We start from the raw sequence: 24,540 nt of genomic DNA on the forward strand, positions 1-24,540 counted from the left end.
TTCCATCGCTTCCTGACTGCTTATCGGATTTTAGCATTCTTCACACCGATCGATGTAACCGCCTTACAGCTGATCTTCTCGCAGGATCATCTCTCCAAGGACGCAACGTGTACAGTATTTCGGAAGCCCCTCATCCGTCCGACCCAGTCGAGCCTCCCGCTGCCAGCGTTCATCACAGTCGTCCCGGTCCTGCGGTTGTAACTGGAGGAGGGGTCTTCCTGCCCGCAGACTCAGGCAAGTACTTATCATCCGGTGACGGTATTTTGCCTGTAGTATCTCGAAATTCAAGCGGCTACATAGCTCTACCATCTCCCACGGAGCATACTACACCCACGCTTAGCACTGTGAGAAAGGGCTTGTTGGTGTTTTATCAACATGTACGGGGATTACGAACCAAAATAGATGACTTCTTTATTGCCGTGGCTGAATCAAACTTCGACATCATCGTTCTTACCGAAACGTGGCTCGACGAGAAAAGTGCAGTTGTTCGGCGATTCATTTACGGTATTTCGTTGTGATCGGAGTTCACACAATCACACGATGGTGGCGTGCTAATTGCGGTCTCAACGAGGCTAAGTGCTTCCAGTATTCCCCATATGCAATACACTCGAACAAATATGGATAAGAGTTTAGTTACCTGGTCACACAATGAGCGTAGGAGTTATCTACCTTCCCCCAGATCGCAAAGGGGATCTGAACAGCATTAAGGATCATATCAGTTCCAACGAGGTGGTTTACTCAGACCTCAGCCTTTCGGTCTTCACGCTATTATTCGGCGATTATAATCAATCCGGTCTTGTTTGGAGCTTTCCTGGGAATGCACCGCCTGCGGTTGACAGCTTGCGATCGAACATTTCGGTTGCTTTCGCTGCCCTCTTAGACGGTTTCTCTCTGCATGGTCTAACGCAGATAAATACGGCGGTCAACAGAAACTCACGCCTGCTTGATCTTGTTTTGGTCAACGAATCTGCAACCTCGTTTGGCCAACGAATCTGTTGACCCGGTAGTTCCACTTGACGCTGATCATCCCGCTGTTGAAGTGTTAGTGGACCTGCCAGTCTCCTGTGAATTTGAAGACATTGTCGACGCAAGTGACTTGGACTTTCGAAGAGCAAATTTTTCTGCCTAAGCCGAAGCAATCAGTCGAGTCGATTGGAGTTGCCTCGACCGTTTTGCGAATGTTAACAATGCCGTTTGTCACTTCACCCAAACCGTGAAACACCTGATCTCCGATTGTGTTCCCACTCGTAGACCACTTCGTAAACCAGCGTGGGGCGTTGCTCATTTGCGATTCTTGAAGCGCCTTAGATCTTCCGCTCTACGAAAATACAGTAAGCTCCGATGTCCATTCTCTAAGCGATAGTTTAACATAGCAAGCAACAATTACCGAGCTTATAATCTACTCTTGTACAAAAGGTACATTTTACGAATGCAATCCAACTTGCGCAGGAATCCTAGATCATTCTGGTCGTTCGTGAATTCCAAGAAAAACGAGGTAGGACTGCCTGTAAACATGTTTCTGGGTACCGTCTGTGCGAACAATGCCGTGGAAAAATGCGAGCTCTTTGCCACTCACTTCAAGAATTCTTTTAACGCTTCTGTTGCTTCGGAAATGCAGACTGCCTCTGCAATCCGAGATACTTCATGTGATGCGATCAACTCGTGGAAACCGCGATCAAAAAGCTCAAATATTCGTTCGCTGCTGGATCTGACGGAATTCCTTCTTGTGTTCTGAAGAAATGTGCTGCAGCTATTGTTCGCCCACTGGCGTTATTATTCGAAACTTCTCTCCGGCAAAATGTATTTCCTGAATCATGGAAAAAATCCATCATGTTTCCCGTGCACAAAAAAGGAGCTAAGAGGAACGTGGAAAACTATCGGGGTATCACATCACTTTGTGCATGCTCGAAAGTGTTGGAAATCATAGTCCACGATGCACTTTTTATGTGCAGTTCGCAGTACTTATCCGTTGATCAGCATGGATTTTTCCCTAGAAGATCAGTTGCCACTAATCTAACGCAGTTTGTCTCGTTTTTCCTAAACGTCATGGAGGAAAATGCGCAAGTGGATGTTATATATACAGACTTAAAAGCTGCCTTCGATCGTGTTGATCACGCGATATTGTTGAATCGTATGGAGAAACTTAGAATTTCTGTCGCTTTTATCAGATGGATGAGGTCTTACCTCAATGACCGTAGTTTATGCGTCAAAATCGGTCCAGTAGAATCGGTTTTGTAATCTATCAGGGGTTCCACAAGGAAACAACTTGGGTCCTTTGCTTTTCACACTATTCATCAACGAGCTCTTTATACTGCTGCCTGCTGGATGTCGTCTGTTTAACGCGGACGATGTTAAGATATACCTGCCAATAAAAACCACACTTGACTGTTTGAGATTGCAGCAGCTGGTTGACCTATTTGAGGTGTGGTGTACGAATAATCTGTTAACAATCAGTGTACCCAAATGCAGTGTTATCTCGTTTTACCGCAAACTGAACCCGATTACCTTTGATTACTCTATTCTGGGTCATGCGCTGCAACGGGTTAATTATTTTCGTGACTTGGGAGTGAATCTTGACTTGAGAGCACAGTTTGAAGAGATTCGTTTGCACTTTGAAGAGATCATCTCAAAAGCTAATAGGCAATTCGGTTTGATCTTTAAAATAGCTAACGAATTCCGCGATCCGTTTTGTCTTCGTTCGCTATACTGCGCATGATAATGATGAGCCATGATAAGTCTGGTAAGCTTACCCGGAAAGCCGTTTTCGTCCAAAATTTCGCATAGCTCTTGTCGGTTTACGCTATCATATTCGGCTTTGAAATCGATGAACAGGTGGTGCGTGGAGACTCGGAATTCGCGGCACTTCTGGAGGATTTGAAGCCGGATGAAGATTTGGTCCGTTCTAGATCGACCCTCCATGAAGTCAGCCTGGCAACTTCCCACAAATCTATTGGCTATTGGCGATAGTCGATGAAAGATAACTTGGGACAGCACTTTGTAGGCGGCATTCATGATAGTGATTGCTCGGTAGTTGGAGGAAGGTGATAAGGCAGATAACCCCGTCTTTCCACTCCTCTGGTAGTCGTTCCGTCTCCCAAATCTTGACAAGTAGTCGATGCAGAGAGCCGGTCAACTTGTCCGGGCCCATTTTGATAAGTTCCGCTCCAAAATGCCATCTCTTCCCGCTGCTATGTTGTTCTTCGGCCGCTGGATGGCTTCTTTAACATTCCTTATCGATGGGGGTAACACATCTTCGTTGCTTGCTATACTAATGTGCTCACTTCCTCCGCAATCATGATCTTCCCCCTGCACGCCATTCAGGTGTTCATCGTAGTGCTGCTTCCACCTTTCGATCACTGCACGGTCGTCAGTCAAGATACCTCCATCTTTATCTCTGCACATTTCGGCCCACGGCACAAAGCCTTTGCGAGATCCGTTGAGTCTCTGTTAGAACTTCCGTGTGTCGTGAAAGCGGTACAGCTGTTCGAGTTCTACGCACTCCTTCTCCTCTTGGTGGCGCTTCTTCTCCTTGAAGAGTCGGGTTTGCTGCCTCCGCTTCTGTTTGTATCGCTCCACATGTTGACGGGTGGCTCTACGCAGCATTTGTACCCGCGACGCGTTCTTCTCAGCCAATATATGCTGACATTCCTCCCCAAACCATTCGTTACGTGCCTTGTGCACTAGGCATAAAATAGACCCCACAGTGGTCCACAGCCTCTTACCTCCTCGTGGTACCAGCCGGGATACGAGCAACCTCGGTGGAGATCGGGTAACCAACCCCGATGGAAACCAAGGTCGTATGCCGACAGGGGAGGAGGGCTCCTTCGAAATTTGTTGGTACTCCGGCGATACTGTGGGGTTGGTTGCGGCTTTGCAAGCCTTAACCACTAAAAAGATCAAAGCAATGGACTACGTAAGTAATTTTATCTTATCCATTTTAATTTTTCAAGGGTTTTAAGATTTTGCTTCAACTTTGCTTTGAGTTTCGTCTCAGAAAAATCCTTTTTTTCAATCCTAGCGTTATTTAAAAATAAATAATTTGTTTCGAATTTATGTTAGTTTTGCTCGAATTTGCTCCAATTCCTGAATTTGTTCCAATTTCTGATCCATATCGTAGCGCGTACAATGTCGAGCAGCACACGCGGCCAGGTGCAATAAACCTATTACGTTAGCTCCCACCTTATCGAAGAACCCGGCAAGCAGGGTGACAAAAAGCCAATTTCCTGTATTTAAACTCTTGTTCAATCAATTAATTTATTCATAAATAAGTACCCAGCAGTGGACCCTGTGCTCGGTGCGGGATGATGGCCCGGCCTGCAGATACTATGTGCAACATTGGTGAAATTGTTTCTCACTACGCAGATTGCGGTTTTGGGACACGGTCCCCAGCATGCTGCCACTCTGGTTCAGCGGGCGGCGTTGGGCGAAAGCGAATGGCAGGACTTAAAATTCTGGCCTCACTCAGATTATTAATATTTTATCGCAAAAATAAATAACAAAGGCAGAACACAAGAATGGACGAAATTATCTAACATAAACTGATGAATGTCCATTTGGGGTGACAGCATAGTTCCGGTGGGGTTTGCGTAAATGACTTTTTCGGCACAGCAGCGCGAAAGCTGTCCGCTAATTTTAAATACTGCTAGTTTGACCACATTTGAACACCTCCGTGACTAGTGTGTTCGAGTGGTGATTGGGTGTGGTGGGTGACGGTGGCTACATGTGATTCACCGCGAAAGTGTCGCGCACGGGTTGATCGGTTCGGAACGGAAAAAGGCAAATATTTGGGCAGGCTTTTCGCGTGTTTTCCTCTCTCTCTTTTTTTTCGGCTGCCCGCGCGCTGGACTCTCACAATTTTATTGACGGCAAAGGTGGTACACATGATTATTTAATGGGATTTAATTCGTTTAATGCGGAGAGCCGAAATTGACCATCGAAGCAGTGGAGGTGATTTTTCGGTGGTTCTTTGTCAAGCAGCTGTCCGGCCGATTTACGGCGGCTCCGACAATCGCAAGGTTATTAATTTATCGACCGCGACTGGCTTTCCCCGGGTGGAATTTCGGAAGTGTGTTTGTGTGTGCATGTGTGAATTGGGTGCAGGAAATGTTTTTAATAGTTGCTGTGTCGAATCATCTTTCACAAATGACATGCTAAATGCTTCTTTTGCAAGCCAACAATTTCTCTACAACATGAACAGGACGAGAATATTTTAAATGTAGCCGACTTTTGAATCAATTGGCCGAAAGGCCTATTGTTTTACATAACATGTTATTTTAATTTAAAACAAGATGTTCCCTTTGATATCTTCAGCGAGCCGTGCTCGAATTGGTAAATAAAAGCATATCACGAAGCATCTTCCTACCTCTACTCAACACATTACCGACAGCTGCATGTGCTATGCAGTTATAATAGCCGATTGCATACAGTTTAATTGGACTACAAAAAAAACATTACGCAAACTAGTTGATGGTAAAGTGCAACTTGCCGTTAACCCGCGAAGAGATACTACTGAGCGCCACTACTGTAAAGCTCTCTGGAAGAAGCAAAAAAATCAGTTCCTTCTCGAATTGTTACCACACACGTGTGCGGGAATATGTGAGGTAGGAGTGTTGAAAAAAAAAAAGAATCAGGTAGGCGCATACCACCAGTTTTTCTATTTTTTTTTTTCGATTCCGCTCACGAATCACGATTTTTCCGCTGAATAGAGCACACGCCGAACAAGGAAAAACAAAACAATCGAATTTCAGACTCATGCAAAAGTGCAATTTGTGCATGTTGTAAATGAAATTATGAAAAAGTAATGCCCCGGAATAAAAGCAGCCAGGAAAGTTTCACCGGCTGGTTCTCGCCTGCATTGTTGATGGCTCCAGCGGAGTACGGAGGTCGCGCTGCGACGGGCGACTGTGGGTTCTGTGCAGGTGCAGAGCAGATCTGATCGAAGAAAATCGATTGTTTTTGTTAGTGTTGACGGGGAAAGGGTGGTGGGGAAGAAGGGTGGCAAGGGGTACTGTTGGTGTAACACATATGGGAACGTATGAATCGGGGGAAATCTGAATATCGACTAGCACCGGTGTGCACCGGTGGGCGTTGGTGGTGGTGGTGGTTTTTCTCTGCATGTTGGGTCAGGTTAGGAGGCAACGGAGAAAAACTTTAATTAAGTTGTTCAACTTCATCGTGTTCGATACATGCTGAGTGTGGAATCAACGTTTCGTGAAGAAAGCTTAAATGTGGTGTGCCATTCCCTTCTGGAAAGCTGGAACGAACTTTAGAAGCGGGGGGAGAGCGCGGTGAATACTTGCTTCGGCACTTTTAAATGGATTCAATATTTGGAGACCTTCTTTTTTTCATACAGCAAATCACTTCGAGACCATAATTTAATAGAACGGAGAAATTTGGCACGCTCAATTTGTACTTCATGTGCTTGTTCTATAGTTCTTGTGCCAGCAAAGGCAACGCTGTGAATACTTAATGCATATATTATATGATGTTTTGTATTTACCATAGGTTGTCGGTGGTGTGCAGGCAGCTTCTTTCAGTAGTTGTGTGCCTGTAAGATGAAGGAAAGAAAATTTGAGGTTAACTTTTGATATCGTTTTCGTAACAAATTTTAAAGTGTAATGAAGGGCGGGTCTTGTGGTTTTGTAAGAGAAAAGTTATTTCATTCTTGATGTAATATAATGTTCAAATTTGGTTTTTTTTTCACTATATCAGAAGCTCTTTAGGCTATTTGAATCTGCCCGTTAGGACAGAGTAAGCGAGATTATATAAATAGTAAATTGTTTAGGCGATGTACCACAAGGTTCTATTTTAGACCATATTATATTCACATCTGTTCTGTGAAGTTGGCAAAACGATCCAAAAATTATTATTTTATCTGATAACATTTAAGAATCTTTAGCGAAGGTGCAATCTATATAGGTCTGCATTGAGCGAAGATAGACCATACAGTCACCTCTACGGCACAAAATGAAAATCATATAATAATGCCATATTATAATTTTTTTCATATCAAATTTTTTTTTGAAAACACGAACTCTTTTTTTTCAATTTGGAAAGATAAACTACTATTTTCTCATAGATAAGAATCAAAGATTTACGTTACTTGGTTAGATGGTTCGCACTTATTAAACATCATAGACGTCAGACGCTACTGGGACCTGTGCAAACTTCGTAGCTTCCCGAAGTCTAGTGAGCAGAAGTACCATTTTTCCACGAAAAGATACGCACAAGCCGCCCGAAGGTCACCTGATCAACCGCAACCGAAATGACAGTTAGTCAATTTTCTCTAACATCACAAATAAATGTTCTGTTCTTCGTAGCTAAGCATCAAGCAGCTAAACAACGCGCAATCTACTGAAAGCTACGCGCTGACATACTGGATCAGTCACTACCATCTTCCGAAGAGCTAAGTTCTACATTCTAGTTAGACCTTTTTTACTATTGTTCAATGCTTCAATCCAGCAGTGTAAGTTTCATACCCGATGGAAAAATTCAGTTAGATTGTCTGTACACAAGAAGCGCAACGTTGAAGCACAGACGAACTGACATGACACTTAGAAGAAAATCCTTTAAAAGCCATCGTCCTGCACATTTGGCTTGCACACTAGCACCCTCTGTTATGCATGTTGCGGAGTAGCTTGCATTTGCAGGGTTTTATGCTTTAGGGGTTTCTACATTTGAATGGTTTTATACTGAAAACTCAGAGCAACACTTGCACGCCGCGGTGTGGACATGTTGCGAAACATGCTTTTTTGAAAAATGAGTGGTTTTTGATTGGACGATGGAATTATCGAGAGTGTCTCGTCTGTTTGTCTGTGGTTGAAGACTATCAAGAAACTACATCGTTGTGCTCTATAGTGTTGGAGATAATCGTGAACGACGCTTTGTTCGCTAGCTGTCAACACTACATTTCTTCAGACCAGCATTGATTTTTTCCAAAACATTCAGTCTCTACGAATTTCGTTGATTTTGTCTCGTTCTGCCTGCGCAATATGAATGAAAGGGTGCAAATTAACGCAGTATATACGGATATGAAAGCAGCGTTTGATCGGGTGCATCACAGTATCCTACTTGCAAGACTTGTGAATCTGGGAGTTTCCGCACCGTTTTGCAAGTAGCTGCAATCGTACCTAACACACCGCAGGCTGCGTGTGGAGATCAGGTCCGAGTTTTCCGACTTGTTCTGTAACATCTCTGGTGTACCACAGGGGAGCAACTTTGGACCACTGCTCTTTTCTCTTTTTATGAATGAGCTATCACCTCTCCTGCCACCTGGCTGTAGGTCATTTTATGCCGACAATGTCAAAATATTTGAGGTAATCGAAATGGATTCCGACTGCATTGAGCTGCAACACCTAGTAGACAAATGGAAGATTGACCATCCGCATTTCCGCTCCGCCATCTCTCTTTTCTCAAATTTTTACGGTATGCTTTGGCAAGTCTTCCATGACGTGATCCCAGAAACCTACCGCCCTATGAGGAACGTTGTCGCTTGCTTAATTTGGAGACTCCTGATAGAAGACGTCCAAACGTTCAAGCCGTGTTTCGGGCTAGAATGATCTAAGGAGGTGACTGTCCCGCCATTCTGAGTCACATGTATGCTCCCCAACGACACCTCAGAACAAGGAATTTCCTATACATGGAAGGACAGAATTCAAACCATGGGCTATATGACCCTATCCGATTTATGGCAATGCGGTTCAACGAAGTTTACGATTGGTTCGACTTCAATTTGTCGGCTAATAACTTTCAACGATGACTTTCTCATCATAAATATAAGAGGCTTATGTCTGTCGCCAAAACGAGGGGCGCGATATGTATTTTCGTGGTAATAATCGCTCACATTAAGCAAAGGCTCAAACCAATCATAGCAGATTACATTCAAGACGAGCAAAAGTAACGTAGTTTCACTCCATTGAGTTACATAGCGTTAGCGCTACATATCGTTAGCATTACATAGCGTACCTCCAATTTGCTCTTAATTAGACGCGAGGCGACGCGCGGGGGTTACAGCTAGTAGATAATAAAATTGTAATTGTATTTGCGGAAGCAGTTCTTCGAACGTCTACCTTGCCGACAGAGGCCGAACGGAAATTAGTATTGAAGGTCCAATGGACGATGTGTCCCAGCACCAGTTCATCCATAGGTTGAACGAGAAATCTAGTTGTTGAAGACCAACAGACTCGTCGATAAGGACCGACTACCAGCAGGCCGGTACCCGGTACTGCACTACTGTAAACACACACATTTAGCAACCGAGAGAAGAATTCCTCTGCATTGTACCCAGTCCTGGGCTACTCGTCGCCAATTCGTTGCGCATCTCGACACACGCAAGTATTGTACTGCACTTAGTCGATTTTGCTAATTTAACTGTACCACCACAGACTAACAGACGTAACACTGAAGCCTCATTCTATCGTCAATGAAAATGATCATTTCAAATTTACGCTTAAGCCAAGACTCAAACAACAGTCGCGGCGCGAGAACGCCGCTCGCCTGTGCTGGTGCTGTTGTCAGATAATATACAAGTAAATTTATAGCATTGCTAAACTTTATAGCAACGTGCTCTGCGTAGCACGAAGAAAGCACCAGGTTTTGCTAGTGTTTTTTCCAAGTTTTAGGGGTGTCATTGAAACGATGTTTTGTTAGAAAATTTGTTCCAAGTGTTACGTCTGTTAGTCTGTGTTTTCACCATCTAGAAGATCTTGCAGAAATATCGGGAATACAATGTACGCATGTATTCTAGATTTATCGACTTCAAAGCTGCGTACGATACCGTCGATCGAGACCAGCTATGCCTGATAATACACAAATGCGGATTTCCAGACAAACTGACGCGACTGATCAAAGCAACTGTAGGTCTTAGTGATGTGTTTCGTGTTCCTCTCGGGAGCGCCCTCGAGCACCTGCGAGATGCTGTAGCAGTTGAGGTAATCTCTTGAAAAAGCAAAGCCTAGGTGCTACATTTCGTTATCGAAACTTAACCTTCTGTTTTTATACGACAGACTTCGCAGCCAGCTGTTAGAGTGCAGGACAATTGCAGGGCCAGTTGCTACGATCCTATTGACTCTAACAGCCTCTCCAAGTCGAGATTCGAACATACGACGATTGTTTTATTAGGTAAGCGTCATATCTCGAAGCCAACTGGAAGGTTTTTAGAAACAAGGGGCATAATTTTCAATAAGAGTAGACAACCTCTGGGATTCGTAGACGGCGTAGACATTATAGCCAGAAATTTTGAAGTGGCGGACGCAATCTACGATAGACTGAGAACGGAGGCTTGAATGATTGGGCTTAAAAGTAAAGGTTTCGAAGATTAAATACCAACATGAAAAGTAGAATCTGGAAGGGGACGAGCATGCGCCTCCAACGAACGGTAATCGTGGACGACGACGAACAAGAAGTGGTAGATGATTTTGTGCATTTGGAATTGCTGGTAACCGTGGATAACAACATGAGTAAGAGAAGATCTAGGGACACCCCAGCAAACATTTTCATATGCATATCAAAGTAACAAATGAGTTATATGTACCTATATATACCCTGCAAAATCGTATCTGATGCACAAAACTAGCATATGCGTACTAGTTTGGAGACCATATACGTACTACAAAATATACATTAACAGTTCAACTTTGTAAGTTTCTGTATGCGATAAAATCCGACTTAAAGCGATTAGTTTTTCAATGCAATACAATTCAGTACTGGAAGTCGTAGGTCAATCACTTGCTACCGTCAAATACGTCAGAATATATACTTCCCAGCTAGCATTTTCATATGTATAAAAAAGGTAAAAATCAGCATTACGTACAGATATACATGCTAAATAAATCGTATTTCATGCGCAAAATTGGCATATTCGTACTATTTTGGAGGCGATATACGTGATTACGAATAATTTTGAGCGTTACGACCTTGTAAGTATTTATATACGATAATATCCGATTAAGCGCGAGTCGCTCCATACTACTCTACGATTTTGTGCTGAAAATCGTATGTATGTCAGTCATTATCATTATATACGACAGAAAATCAACTTGATCCCACTTTATCCAGCTTTAGTTACGATTTCGAGTTTGTTAGGAGATATTTACGATAGTTTTCGTACATTGATATACGAGTTGGTGCTAGCTGGGTTGTGTGCATTTCATTAGGCTGTATTGACTATCCTGAATTTATTAAAAGTCAATTTGACGTCAACGATAATTTTCGTACATTGATGTACGAGTTGGTGTTTGCTGGGACATTCAAGCAGAAAATCGAATCTGTTTTGCCCTTCGCGAAACGCTACAATGGCAATGTACAAAACCTTTATGGGTTTGAAATCGTGACGCTGCTCGTGGAGGACATACACGGCCTTGTCGTGTTCGAACGGAAGGTGATGCGGACAATCTTTGGTGATGGAGTGAAGCACGAACTACAAACACTGCTTGGGAAGAATACTATCGTACCTACATCTATGGAACGCAGGAGGTTACAACAGGCTGGGCACATTGTAAGAATGTCGAACAATTAAATGCGACATAACCCGTTTTCAAACCATCCCATCTAGTCCATCGGTAGCAGTAACAGGTGGGTCCAACGTGTGAGATGACTCAATCAGGTCGAAGGCCATTTGTGACTTGTGAGACCCCTGTAAAATTGTTGACGCGTGGCCCAAGAGCGAGTAGAATTGAGGCACTGAATGATGATGATGACGACCTCTCGCCCACAGAAACCACTATCTAGGTTAAGATACGCTAAAAGTCAACGGGATTGTGTATAAGACACGATCGCATAAGCGACGTAGGGCTTCGTAAGTCTCTTTGTAGCGACAGCAGCATGTATTCATGCATGTAATAATACGATTCTTCATTTATACATGCTACATGCAGCATATATACGCTACATGCATTGTATATAACATTTATCAAAGTAGTAACATTGTATACGTTCAATCTTCAATAGCTTTCAGAGGTATTACCAATGAAACGGCAAACATGCGCATCGATACAGAATCAGATTAGAACCGAACACTACAGCTGAAGCGCACTTTCCCAACACAGATATCACATATACGTCTTGGCTTAATCGTCTAACCGTAAAGAATTTGTGATCTCTTTTGGGACAAGGGGTTTTTGTCACTTTCTGGTGTACTCCCCCTAAGACAGACATCAAATTGTTCGAGGTTTATCTCGGTCTTAAGAAAACTTGCTAGTACGAGGTGACCTTACCACTTTTTCTGGCGCGCTTCCCTAACACAGACATCAAATTGAGCTGGGTTGATCGTGTCGTGATATGTTAAAAGTTTTGTTGAAACGTTGTTGTTGAGATTGTCACTTTTTCTGGCGTACTTCCCAAGCACAGATATCAAATTAGTCTAGGTTCAATCATCGCAATTAGGGATGGGAGCTATCATTAAAAATCATTACCGATAACTATCAGTAGTTGCCAGTATGTTACTGATAACTATCAGTTTATATCAGTCATTTTACTCATCAAACATTGAAGCAAAAAACAGGAAATTATAAAATTATAACTCCAAAATTCATTGTAAGTTTAGTTCGTAATTTACCAAGCAGGCTTCATGTGGGCTTGTGCAATTACGAACCAGATTTTTACCACCTGGTAGAAATTTTGAGAGTACAACGTGCCCACGCATCACATCTTGATTTCAAAGCAGCATGCGATACAGTTGATCTAAACTAGCTATGGCACATAATGCACAAACACGGTTTCCCAGAAAAACTGACGCGACTGATCAGAGGTACACTGGATCGAGTGATGTGATTCGTGCGCATTTCGGGGACACTGAGTCCCTTCGAGACCCGGCGAGGGATAAGACAAGGTAACAAGATGACCTTGATATCATGATCAGAAAGCTTGAGATGGCGGAGGCATTTAATGTCAGACTGAAAGCAGAAGTCTAGGAAGATCAGATTAAAAATAAATGCGTCGAAGATCAAATACACGGAAAGAAGAGGCTCTAAAGAGACAAACGCGTGCCTTTCAAGGAGGAGGGTAACCATTGGCGGTGAAGAACTAGAAGATGCAGATGAGTTAATGTATTTGGAGTCGCTGATGAGCGTGGACAACAACATCAGTGACGAGATCCTGCGGCGCATTCAAACGGAAAATCGGGCCTAGTTTGCCCTTCGCAAAACGCTACGATCAAGAAGCACATGCCGCCGTACGAAGTTGACAATGTACAAAACTTTTATTAGCCCAGTAGTCCTTACGTATACGGATACGTATGAATTACGAGTTACAAGCGTTGTTTGAAGACATTCCCATCGTACATCTGGCGAACGTCAGTAGGCTACGGTGGGCCGGACACGTCTGTAGGATGGCGGACGACAGTGCGACGAAAACAGTTGCCTTCAACAACCCCACCGGCACCAGAAATATCGGGGGTTTAACGTGCAAGATGGTCCAGAGCGAAAGTGATTTGCGACTTTTGAGACGACTGGGCAATTGGCGACGAGTGGCCCAAGTTTGAGTTAAATGGAGGCGACTGCTTGAAACAGCACGAGCTACTTCAGTTCTATAAGCTGCTGGCGATGACGACGACGATTTACTGTGTCATCCTCTACCATCGTACGCAACTACCGAATAATAAGTTTAATCTAACTGATTTTTCTAGGGAGGGGGGGGGGGAACGTAAATATATCACTAATATCAATAACAGCGAAACCTTACTGATATTTAGTGATATTATTGCTTACTGATAACTATCAGTAGTTAATGATAGTTTTCCCATCCCTAGTCGCAAAGAATCTTCGACGTTCAACCTGTTGGGACGAAGAAATTTTGTCACTTTTTTCTAAAACTTAACGTTAAAACTTATATTACGTCTTTTTCAACCAATTACGAAGCGAGGATTTCTTGTTGGACAATGTTTCATTGTTTTAAATTTTTCAATGGTGCAATCTCAAGAATCAATAGCGTTCGTTATTAAGGTAGACGCACAGAAGGTTTCCCGATCGATTAGTGCAAAAATATAGAAAATCGATTGGGAAATCGCTTAGTTAGTTTTTAATTTAAACAACTGGTAACCCTAAATATGCTGGAGCTTGTGTGAACTGACTGCCCTGCTCTTTGTTATTGTTTTGGTGGTTTGATTCAGTTGGCTGTTGCAAGCAGCGAATATTTCATTCTCCGATCGGATTTCTACCATAATCGTTGAGAAAAAGCAATATGAAACAGATTAAACACGCTAGATCAGTACAAACAAATCGTGTTTATGGGCATTGTCTGCCTAAGCAAATGATGTCATATTGAGAATGACAATTGAACCATTTTTAATTTGCACGTCGTGCAAACTAACGGGGTTCAAATTAAAAAATGTTCAGATGAAAAACGGTCAAACGAACGGGGGTCCACGGTATTTGGAATGACCCCCTATGCATACCAGTTACCTTTTCGAAAGATGTAGTCCTGCGTCAAAAAAACAAGTAAGAAAGACCTCATAAGCAGCGCAATGCTTGCACTTTTAGTTGCAGAAACTGATTTCTGACCATAATTTGCCATATACCGGTTGCCACAACTACTTTATAACAACTGTGTTAGTTGGGCTCCGCGTTGTTGACTTTGGCACTCTAAAGCGCCACAAAAATCCTTTAGCTAGTGGCTACAGTTGATGAAAGATGACTTGCAAAAGCACTGTAAGTCTCATTGAGCGTTGTGATCGTTCGGTACTTTTCATTATTTCTATCAGTAGAGTACCGGGGTGGCTCCTGCCGTATCAAGAATTTTCCTTCACTGTACTCAATCTTAGGTTACTTGTCACCAATTCGTTGAGCGTCTCGACACACGCAAGTCGACTATAACTTGATCGAGCCATCTAGCACGTTGGGCCCCTATGTTCCTGGTGCCGAGTGATGATTGACGTTTATATGGAGAAATAACAGAGATGCCAGTCTTCTTGCCAGAAGTCTTCGATAAAACGCTAAGAAGACCGGTTGTCCTCTATGGGCACGGAATATGGATATTTTTCGAAAATAACCTAAGAGTACACGTAGTTTTTTTTAACGGCGGATGTCCATTTTTGGCGGCGTATAGAAGAACGGAGTATGAAGATAAAGGATTCGCTCGCCTCTATGGGGAACCCAGCATACAGAAGGTGGCTAAAACTGGATGAAAACGGTGACATGTTGCTAGAGTGGTGGATAACTATCCTGCAAAAATAGTGTCTGCATAGAATCCGATTGTAACAAACCAAAGAAGTACGCAGCGACAACTGGGTGGGAAGACCAATGTTGCAAATCGAGCGAGAAGCAAACGATGCTCACTCAAAAGCGCAACTGCACCACTCACTCACGAGGCCAGCAACTCGTGAGCAGCCAATAGCCCGCGTGATGCACACAAGGTTGTATGGATACAGATGTTTGAGAAGGCGAGCTCTCGTGAGCAGCTACCTAACAAGTTAAAAACCAGGTCATTCGAAAGTTAATTAGAGAAATTGGGGGAGAAGTTTAAGCAATGGTAGAAATTGTTGTCGAAAACATGATTTATTTTTAGAAAAAGTTAAAAAGTATTGTATTATCAACTTTTCACCTTTTAAATCTAGTAAAGTACCAAGCAAAACCTAGCGCTTAAACGTCTTTAAGACTTTATCCTTCTTTATCGACAGACTTCGCAGGCACCAGCACGTACGTCTCATTCTTAAGTTAATTGTGTCTCGATCACGACCCGAATCGGTACAGATTAAGCCAGTTGAACGCGTAAACTCCCTTACCGGCAGACAGGAACCGCTTGCAGTCAGTCAACGGTGCAGCAAACCGTGCCTGGCATGCCGATGCGATGCGATGGTGTGACAACACGATGATGGTGTGCGGCACTGCCGAGGGAAAACAAATCGTGGGAATTAGCTGGAGCGATTTCACTGTCAAAGCTCACACCGATTAACATATCGCGATATGTACCAACCCGATGTGAAAACGTTGCCAGCCACACTGCCGCCGCCGCCTTCACCACCGACTGGTAGCTTTAGTCAAAAGTCACTCACTGGCGCTATTTGCTGCCTGCTGGCTGTATCCTACTAACCTCCCGCAGGGGGCGGTAAGCGATTGTTGCCGAGCAAACCATATTGCGTGTGTCGCGTGCAGATCACGCGAGTGCATCGATGTCATCGTAAATATACACTACCGGGGTGTGCCTGGTGATCCTCAGCGGAGCTGGTGCAACACAGCATAGCAGTGCGCTTCATCCGATGCCGGCGGTGGAGTGGGTGGCTGGCCGTGTGAAAGATTTGTTTTTAAAACTCCGCACACGTTTTGCCCACTCCACACTCCAGGCAGTGCAGTGTGCGGCGGTGTTTGCGGTGCACATAGTTGGCTGTTTTTCGCGCGTGAATTGCATTTCAACCCCGCCTTCTTTGCTGTGTTTGGGGCCAATCAGTTGCCTTTCCACCCGGCTCAATAGAACTAGAATAGCAAGCACCCGTCGTGGTTCGGTATTCACACTGCAGCAGCAGCAGTATGCAAACATAGCGAGCGCCAACAACGCAACGGGGCAACCGAAAGGGCGCGAGGATTGCAATGGGATGGCACGACGTGGGTGGGTGTCGATTATGGGAAGTGCGCTTGAAATGTGTATTGATAAATCCCTAAATTGACCACTTTCAACACGTTGTTTTCGGTGTAAACGGTTGTCAAACAGTGACTAACGGGATTTTTATAGCTTGGCGAGATTGCATCGTGTGAACGAAAATGCCTCCAGTTTTTTTTCGCAGAGCTTTTCTGTTGGATGCAGCGGCTTTGTGATTTTTGTGATGTTTGTGAAGTTTTTTTATTGAAAGTTGTTAGAAATTATACCGATTAGATGACTCTTAATTATTTCGAAAGTATAGTTTGTCTAGTTCAAATGATATGTTAAGTGACCCTCAAAATCTATTGCTACTGCCAGCCACATCCGAGCACCGGTTTGAGTCGGTTCAGAGAAATTTGCTCGGAAACAATCAATTAACCAATTTAAATCCCCCAAACAACGTGTAAATGATTATCAGATAATGCCAGCTCGCCAGCCGCTACCATTACCACCACCATCACCACCACCGCCGCGTTCCGGTTGACCGCTCAGCGAGCCACCAGCCGAAAGCTTCAACACCCGGCCAATCCCCGAATTGTTTCAGCCTCCTGCTCTCGGTGGAGTTTCCGATTTATTTATCAATCGTGCGGTGATGCAATCGAAATTACGGCAGCCGCTTTCGCACGTTCTCCAATTATGAGTACTGGACAGCACAAATTGAATGAATTGGCACATTGGGACATATCCGACGGCGGCTGGGGGGTGAAAGCAACACAGGAAGCAACAAAAAAAAGAATGACCAGCTCGGCAAGCCACTTCATTTAATCCGACCCGAGGGTGCAGCACGCTGCATTTGCATCGACCGGATCCGACAACATGCGCGCACTTTCGGTTGGCCGATTGGTTGAGCGGTGTGAAAGTGGAAGCCCAAAACCGGAGGCAGTTTGGCCACCACCGGTTGGGCTAAACCGCGGGACGTGCGGTTATTTGAACTCAATATAATTTACCTCATTGAGTGTTTAATATGAGCTATTTGGCGGTGGCTCACTTTCGGTCGCTTTGCACAGAGCGCAAAATGTTCGTACAATTAATGGGTGTTGTGAAATGTTCGAAGTTTTTTGCAAAGTATCTTCTATTCTACATTATTGTGAGTGGGAAAGTCTCATTATGAGATTTGATTAAATATTTATGACCAACATTTGCACCGACTGTGTCACAGTGCTGCCAACCGACCGGCGAAGGAAAGTATACGCCGGCAGTGTGTGCGGTCAATTTGAGGATTGTTTGGATTCCATGCATCCGCCAGCCGTGCTTTGTGGCTTGGTTTGTAGATTAATTGTGATCCACAATGGGCGGTAAGCCGACACATGCTATAACAAATTGGCAATCTAACTAAATTCGGCTTTTCCAGATAGGTAGGACATTACCGGTCGGACCGTCCTAATTAATACATTTAGAATTGAGCTCGTTCGTAGCGTCGGTGCCTTTCAAGTAGGGCAACTAATTGAAACAACAATGTTATGATTTAACATACGATGCAAAATTGGACAACTAGCACTTTTTAATTCAAAGTGAGAAATATATTAGTGGAATTGCTTATGGGAAGAGAAAAGAATACCGACGGATGTATCGTTATATTTTTTAGCAGTATAGAATAATCTACATCACCATTTTCGAAACTTTATTTATATTAATTACCGTACTAAGTGATAGTTCCGATGTGATTGTGTACAGCAATCGGGACCTGCCACAAAAGACGATCATTAAGACTGTCGCAGTGGCCTTTTAACCCAATGCCCTTCTGGCATACAAAAAAAAAGTGATAATTGCAGGAAATTATATAAAACATTTTGTGATGTACCATGACATTGCTTATCAACAGTATATTGTTGAAGAGTTTTCCAGGACAGGAACAACAATACGAGTTTCGTTGAGGATGTGATAACGCCACTATGATCTTAAAAAATTGTCTCGTACCAATATGTTACAAATTTGTATAAATCTGTGGTGGTAATTTGAATAACTGATCTATAGGATAACACATCGCAGATACATCGTAGAGTGTGTGCCGAAGCGGTTATTGCTGTTGTAGAACATACTATCTAATAATACCCAATGTGGTCCATTTGGTATAGTGCTTAACGAATAGAGCTGTGTCCATTCACTTAATGGAAGTTATGACTTTGAGGGCTTAAAAAATTCAGCTCATTGCATGCTAAAGACGTCACTATTTGCTACCGTAATTAAATACCGTACCGTAATTAAATGACATTAATGCGAAGGGGCTGTGATTTCTACAAGACGGCGCAACATGTCAGGCCGCGAGTGCTACATATGATTGGTGAATTGGCTTTCAAGATCCATGCAATTTAACATTTTTGTGGTTGACGCCTAGGAAAATAACATTTGCTACGTTATTGTTGCTATACGGCCTACATTGCGGCAAAGAGTAACTTGTCATTCGAGATAGCTCCGAGGAGCGTTGCTGGTCTAATAAGCCAGTCGTCGTATGTTCGAATTTCGACTGGGCGATGCTGTGTCTGTAGAATCGCTAGAAATTAGAATCAGTGGGATCGCTGTACTAATCCCGTAATTGTCATGGACTCCAACATCCAGCTGCGAAATCAATCTGTCGATAAAGAAGGGTTTAACCCGTTCAACCCAAAGGCTTTTTAAAGCAAAATATGTAGTTATACGGTATCCATGTCCGGTCGGAATAGCAGATGTGAGAGACCGTCTCCTTAAGCTAGTTAACTTAAAGAATTGGACCTCCATTGACCGGTCTTCAGCGAAGTTGCTCAGATGACTTTCCACAAAACTGTTCGCAATTGGTGACAGGTGGCGGAACATAGCCCCAACTAGCACATTATAGGCGATATAGACAACAGTCTTCGCACGATAGTTCTTAAAGTCTAGACTGTTGGTTTTCTTATAGATCGGGCAGATCTTCTACCACTCCGGTAACTGTTCTGTATCTCAAATTCTTACCCATCTGAATGAGCTACGCTCCTTCCCAGCCAACGGCATCCTTCCCAACCACTTTATTGTTCTTCAGCGGATTGAAAGTGTCCTTAATTTCGCCTATCACTGGGGCCGGAATCTCTGTGTGCGTTTTTCTTTTTGCTTTACTGGGACACATAACCATCCGGTCGCCTGTCATGACCCAATTGTTTTATTCATAAACAAAATTCCCCCAGCTAGCACCAAATTGTACATCAATGTATGAAAATTATCGTTAACATCTCTTAAAAATTTGGAATCGTAACTATAGCTTAATAAAGTAGCCTCCAGTTGATTTTCAGTCGTATATAACGATAATAACTGACGCACATACGGTTTTCAGCACAGAATTGTATAGCAGTATGGAGTGAGTCGAGCTTAATCAGATTTTATCGTATGTACATACTTATATGATGAAATGCGTATAATTATTCCTCATCGCGTCTATCGCCTCTGAAATAGTATGGATATGGCAATTTGGCCCATGAAATACGACTTATTAGCATGCATATCTGCACGTTAAGCTAATTTTTGACGTAGGACTACGTCTCTCCGGATGGTAGCTGGTATAGAGGGTCATTCAAAAAAATCGAAAAATGCGAGCGTCATGAAAAATGAAAGATTTTGAGTCGATTTTAAATATTTTTGCAAAAATCGATCGGAAAATCTTCTACGCATCTACACGAATAAAACTATTGATTTTCAAGTGCGCACTATTGAATAATTGGAAATAATGAAGCCTTGTCCATCTAGAAATCCTAGCTTCGTGATTGGTTGTTGAAAATGACGTCATCAAAGTGGTAATGCATTTTCACGCTTCGGCTTATAATTCAGTCAATTCCTAATAGATTTCTAAGTTATTTACACCAATAGATCGGAAAATCGAATTGAAAATATAGAAAACTTGATTTTCAATGCCCGCCATTGAAAAATTGAAAATAACTCTAACTCGGTAGTTAGACAGCAGTTTGTTCAACTCTTCGTAGAGGTATAAATTGTCACTTCGTGATTGGTTGGAATAACTTACAATTATTTTCGAATAAGTTTTGATACAATTCAGGAACCAACGAGAAAGTTGATGGAAAATTCCATTTAATTCTACTATATAACAAAGTTACAAGAGAATTGAATGTAATCCTACCCTTTCTCGTTGATTGCTAATTGGCTTGATAATTCCTTATTGCGATGTACCACCAGCGGCAACACGAGCGGTGCCGCAACAATTTTAATTTCAATAATCGTCACATCGAAAACTTGTCTGCCGTAAACAAGCGATAGTCACTAAAACCAAGTTAACACCAAATTAAACATTATTGACCGCGACAAATGTGCAGGAAAACGCATTAAAACTAAACCCAATGTTTTGTTGTGATAATTATTGCTGGCCCAATAAACTTTATTGTGATCAGCGGAGAACAATAATCTTTTATATCTTCATATAAGCAGTATTCGTATTAGCCATTATTTTTTATCTTTTAGAGTAGAGTCCCCCGCCCAGTTAGCTTCGAGGTACGATACTGGTCTTACAAGCCAGTCGTCATATGTTCGAATCTCGGCTGGGCGTTGTTGCTAGAGTCAATAGGATCGTTGCACTAGCCCCGCAATTTTCCAGGACTCAAATAACCGACTGCGAAGTCTGTCGATAAAGAAGTGTCAAGTTTTAGAGATGCTTATAATCCAAGGCTTTTTGGTACGGTCCCCTCTGAACTTTATTGCGGCCATCTGGAACTACCGCACAATCAACTAGTGGTTTTCATGTTAATATCAAATGGTCGACTGGATACAGTTTACGTAGAGTATGTTGGTCTTAAAGTCTTGTGGTAACCAGCGGCAACCACGTAGGGGCCGGGACCTACTTCGACTTCAACTGCATTATATGCATATTTTGCCGCTTAGAACTACGATACAATAAATATGTTATAAAAATATGCATATAAAACCACTGGAGTCGGAATTGGGGCCCGGGCCCCCCTCTGGCTACCTAGTTGGTCAGCGGAATCGTAAACGCCCATTGTTGCTATGAATTGGGATGGTTTGGATTTATGCAGCTGTCATATGTCGTTTTCGTTTTTGCGGTGTAGCTACACCGAGGCTACACCGGTGTAGCTTTTTTGCACCACAACTGTTCGTTTTCGATTTTTGTGCTACACCATAGGTACACTTTTTCTGCACCAGCTACACCAGAAAATAAGAGAGTGTAGCTGGTGCAGATCGGAAAATATCAACCCACCCATACCACATCACTGCTGCTGCACCGCGAGCGTTCGTTTATCCAGCGAAAAGTGTAACACGAAACGGTGTAGCTACACCACAAAAACGAAAACGGCAATACTATATTGGCTTTTGACGACGTAGCACCATTGTAGTTTCACGGTTATATAATTTGTTGATTTACGGCGCTATTGTTTCTTGTGACACTTAACGACATGACGCCTCAGTGGAATACGAAGTTCTTCACATTGACTTCCACGTTTGTCACTCTATAGAAATTACTGCCTCGTCGTTATGGTTCTCTACCAGGACGCTATTCATCGGGTTTATCGAAGTGCTGCTTGTACCTTTTAATCAGCTAGGATCGTCCGTCAATATACTGCCATATTTATTCCGACTCGTTTTGGCTCGTGACACAAAGCCTTGACGGGATGCGTTTAGTTTCTGGTAATACTTTTGCGTTTCCTAAGACTGGCGTTTCCTGTAGCTGCTCCTATTTCTTATACTCTATCTCCTTCAGACTGCGTATTTTCTTTCGAAAGATTTGTGTTCACTGCATCTTTTGTCTGAGTCGTTCTGACATGTGGCGTTGTGCGTCTTTGCCGCCCGGATAGCGTTCTTCTCATCTATCTTCATCCTACATCGAAAAAATTCACACGCTCGACCAAAGTGGAAACCACATAGATTTTTTCCTGGTGCACTACAGTGCCATAGGAAAAACAGATGAATTATGATTTAATGGTAAACACTTTACTTATTTACTTTACCAGCAGAAAGGCAAGAATTTTTCTCCATTGTACTCGGTTCTGTGCTAGTCGTCACCAATTCGTTTAGTACTTCGACACACGCAAGTGAGCCACAACCTGGTCGAGCCATCTGACACGTTGGACCCCTCTATTCCTGGTGACGGTTGGGTTCTTGAAGAGAACGGATTTCATTGCACAGTCGTCCGGCCCACCGTAGTCTTCCATAGTCACCAGGCGTACGATGGGAATATCTCCAAGTAGCTCCGCTTTCCGTTTGTACTCCACCAAAAATAGTCCGGAACACTTTCCGTTCAAATACGGCTAGTGCACGTATGTCTTCCGTAGAAAAAAGTTAGTGTCTCAAGTCCGTAGAGGACTACCGGTTTGATTAGCGTTTTGTACATTGTCAGTTTTGTGCGGTGGCGTATGCTTCTTGATCGAAGCGTTTAACGGAGGGCAAAGTAGGCACGGTTTCCAGCTTGAATGCGTCGTTGAATCTCCTTACTCATACTATTGTCGGTGGTGACCAATGATCCCAAATATACGAACTCATCAACCATTTTTAGTTCATCGACGTCAATAGTCACTGTCCGTGGGTGCTAAACGTTGTTTTCTCCGGAGCCTCTTCCTACCATATATTTGGTTTTTGCAGGACAGTCCATCGCCTTGCCGCAATCCTCTGCGCGATTTAAAAGGACTCGAGAGTGCCCCCGAAACACGCACGTAGCAGATCACCCGTTCCAGAGTAGTTTTGGTCAACCGCGTCAGTTTGTCCGGAAAACCATACATGGAATGCAGTGTTGGTATACGACCTTGGTTTCCACCGGGTTTGATTACCCAATCTTCGCGAAGGTTGCTCGTATTCCGGCTGGTACCACGTGGAGGTAGGGACAGGAATTACTGGATAAGAGGCTAAGGACCACTATTGGGTTTGTATTACGCATTATCCAGCCATTCACCAAAACATGGCAGATATGTATTCCTGTCTGATTTTTGATCTCCAGATGTACTCGTGTAGAAATTTGGACTGGAGGAAGATGCTATGGTCGACTATGTTCTGGGGTGAGGTGGCAAAGTCGAGTCGGCCTCAGGGTGATTTCGTTGGTCGACTGGTATATTTTGAACCCTTCAATCTCCGGTTCGTATTCCTCCTCCTGGTCAACCTGGTAGTTGAGATAACCAATGATGATCTTGATGTCATATTTTGGGTAGTGATCGTGTTTGAGAATGAACTGCGCGCTGAATTTCTCCTTGGCATCATCGGGACTTCCGAGATGATCCCAGCGCAAATTGAAGAACCGGCACATTCGAGGATTGATTGGCCACCACCCAATCACCAATTGCCTAATCTCTTCCGTAGCTATGAGCGTTCAGCCTTTCTAGCACAGCTTGTGCAGCGCTACATCATCGTCAAACTTACTGCTTTTTAGTATGCCGGAGTGCACTCGAGCGTGGGTAAGAGATCGGGAGGTTCCTCATCTCGAGATTCCAATCAATCTTGACCTAGGATTGCGTACGTCTTTCGACAACATATTCAGTGGATTCGGTGAATTAAAAGCACCCACCAAGATACGACACCTGTGCGTTATTGACGAGCAACAGGAAAATAAAACGGTTCTTTTCAGGAGCAATAAACATTTCGTAAAATATCATGAATTGTCCAGTAGTTATTGTGCAGTAGTGCAGTAGTGAAGAAGTTATTTTGAATAATTAGGGGAGACTGCTTTGACCAATTTTGCTTTCGGTCCCTCAAACCTCAAACCCTTAAAGGTTCTGACATTCCAGTCTTCATATAATAGGATGTAATTTAGGAACTCCAAACAGCAGAAATTCTTCTTCTGGTATATTTTCTGTTGATTTCTGTTAGAAATCAGATATCAACATTAAATTTCAAAACCCGTCAATCATCTCAAAACGTTTGTCAATCATCTCTTAAAATGGTCAGGTTACAAAATACTTTTTTTTTTAACATTGCACAACTGTACCCTGATTTAATATATAAATCTATTTTTTCGCATAACGGTAGGCAAAACAAAAATGAAAGAAATTCAATCTGTTCTTTCATGGGAAATCAAAA

At 43.1% G+C, this 24,540-nt stretch overlaps 1 protein-coding gene across 3 annotated transcripts in view; it reads right to left on the reverse strand.

Annotated features, from left to right (window-relative positions):
* Positions 1–24,540, reverse strand: part of LOC128737551 (protein bric-a-brac 1-like) — a 370,491-nt gene that overhangs the window by 8,605 nt on the left and 337,346 nt on the right. For all 3 annotated transcript variants that reach the window (XM_053832220.1, XM_053832219.1, XM_053832218.1), the window contains one exon: positions 6,500–6,547. In XM_053832220.1, the coding sequence (XP_053688195.1) occupies positions 6,500–6,547 (48 nt within the window). The remainder of the gene's footprint in view (positions 1–6,499; positions 6,548–24,540) is intronic.

Source organism: Sabethes cyaneus, chromosome 2, assembly GCF_943734655.1.
Source record: "Sabethes cyaneus chromosome 2, idSabCyanKW18_F2, whole genome shotgun sequence".
NCBI classification, from domain to species: domain Eukaryota; kingdom Metazoa; phylum Arthropoda; class Insecta; order Diptera; family Culicidae; genus Sabethes; species Sabethes cyaneus.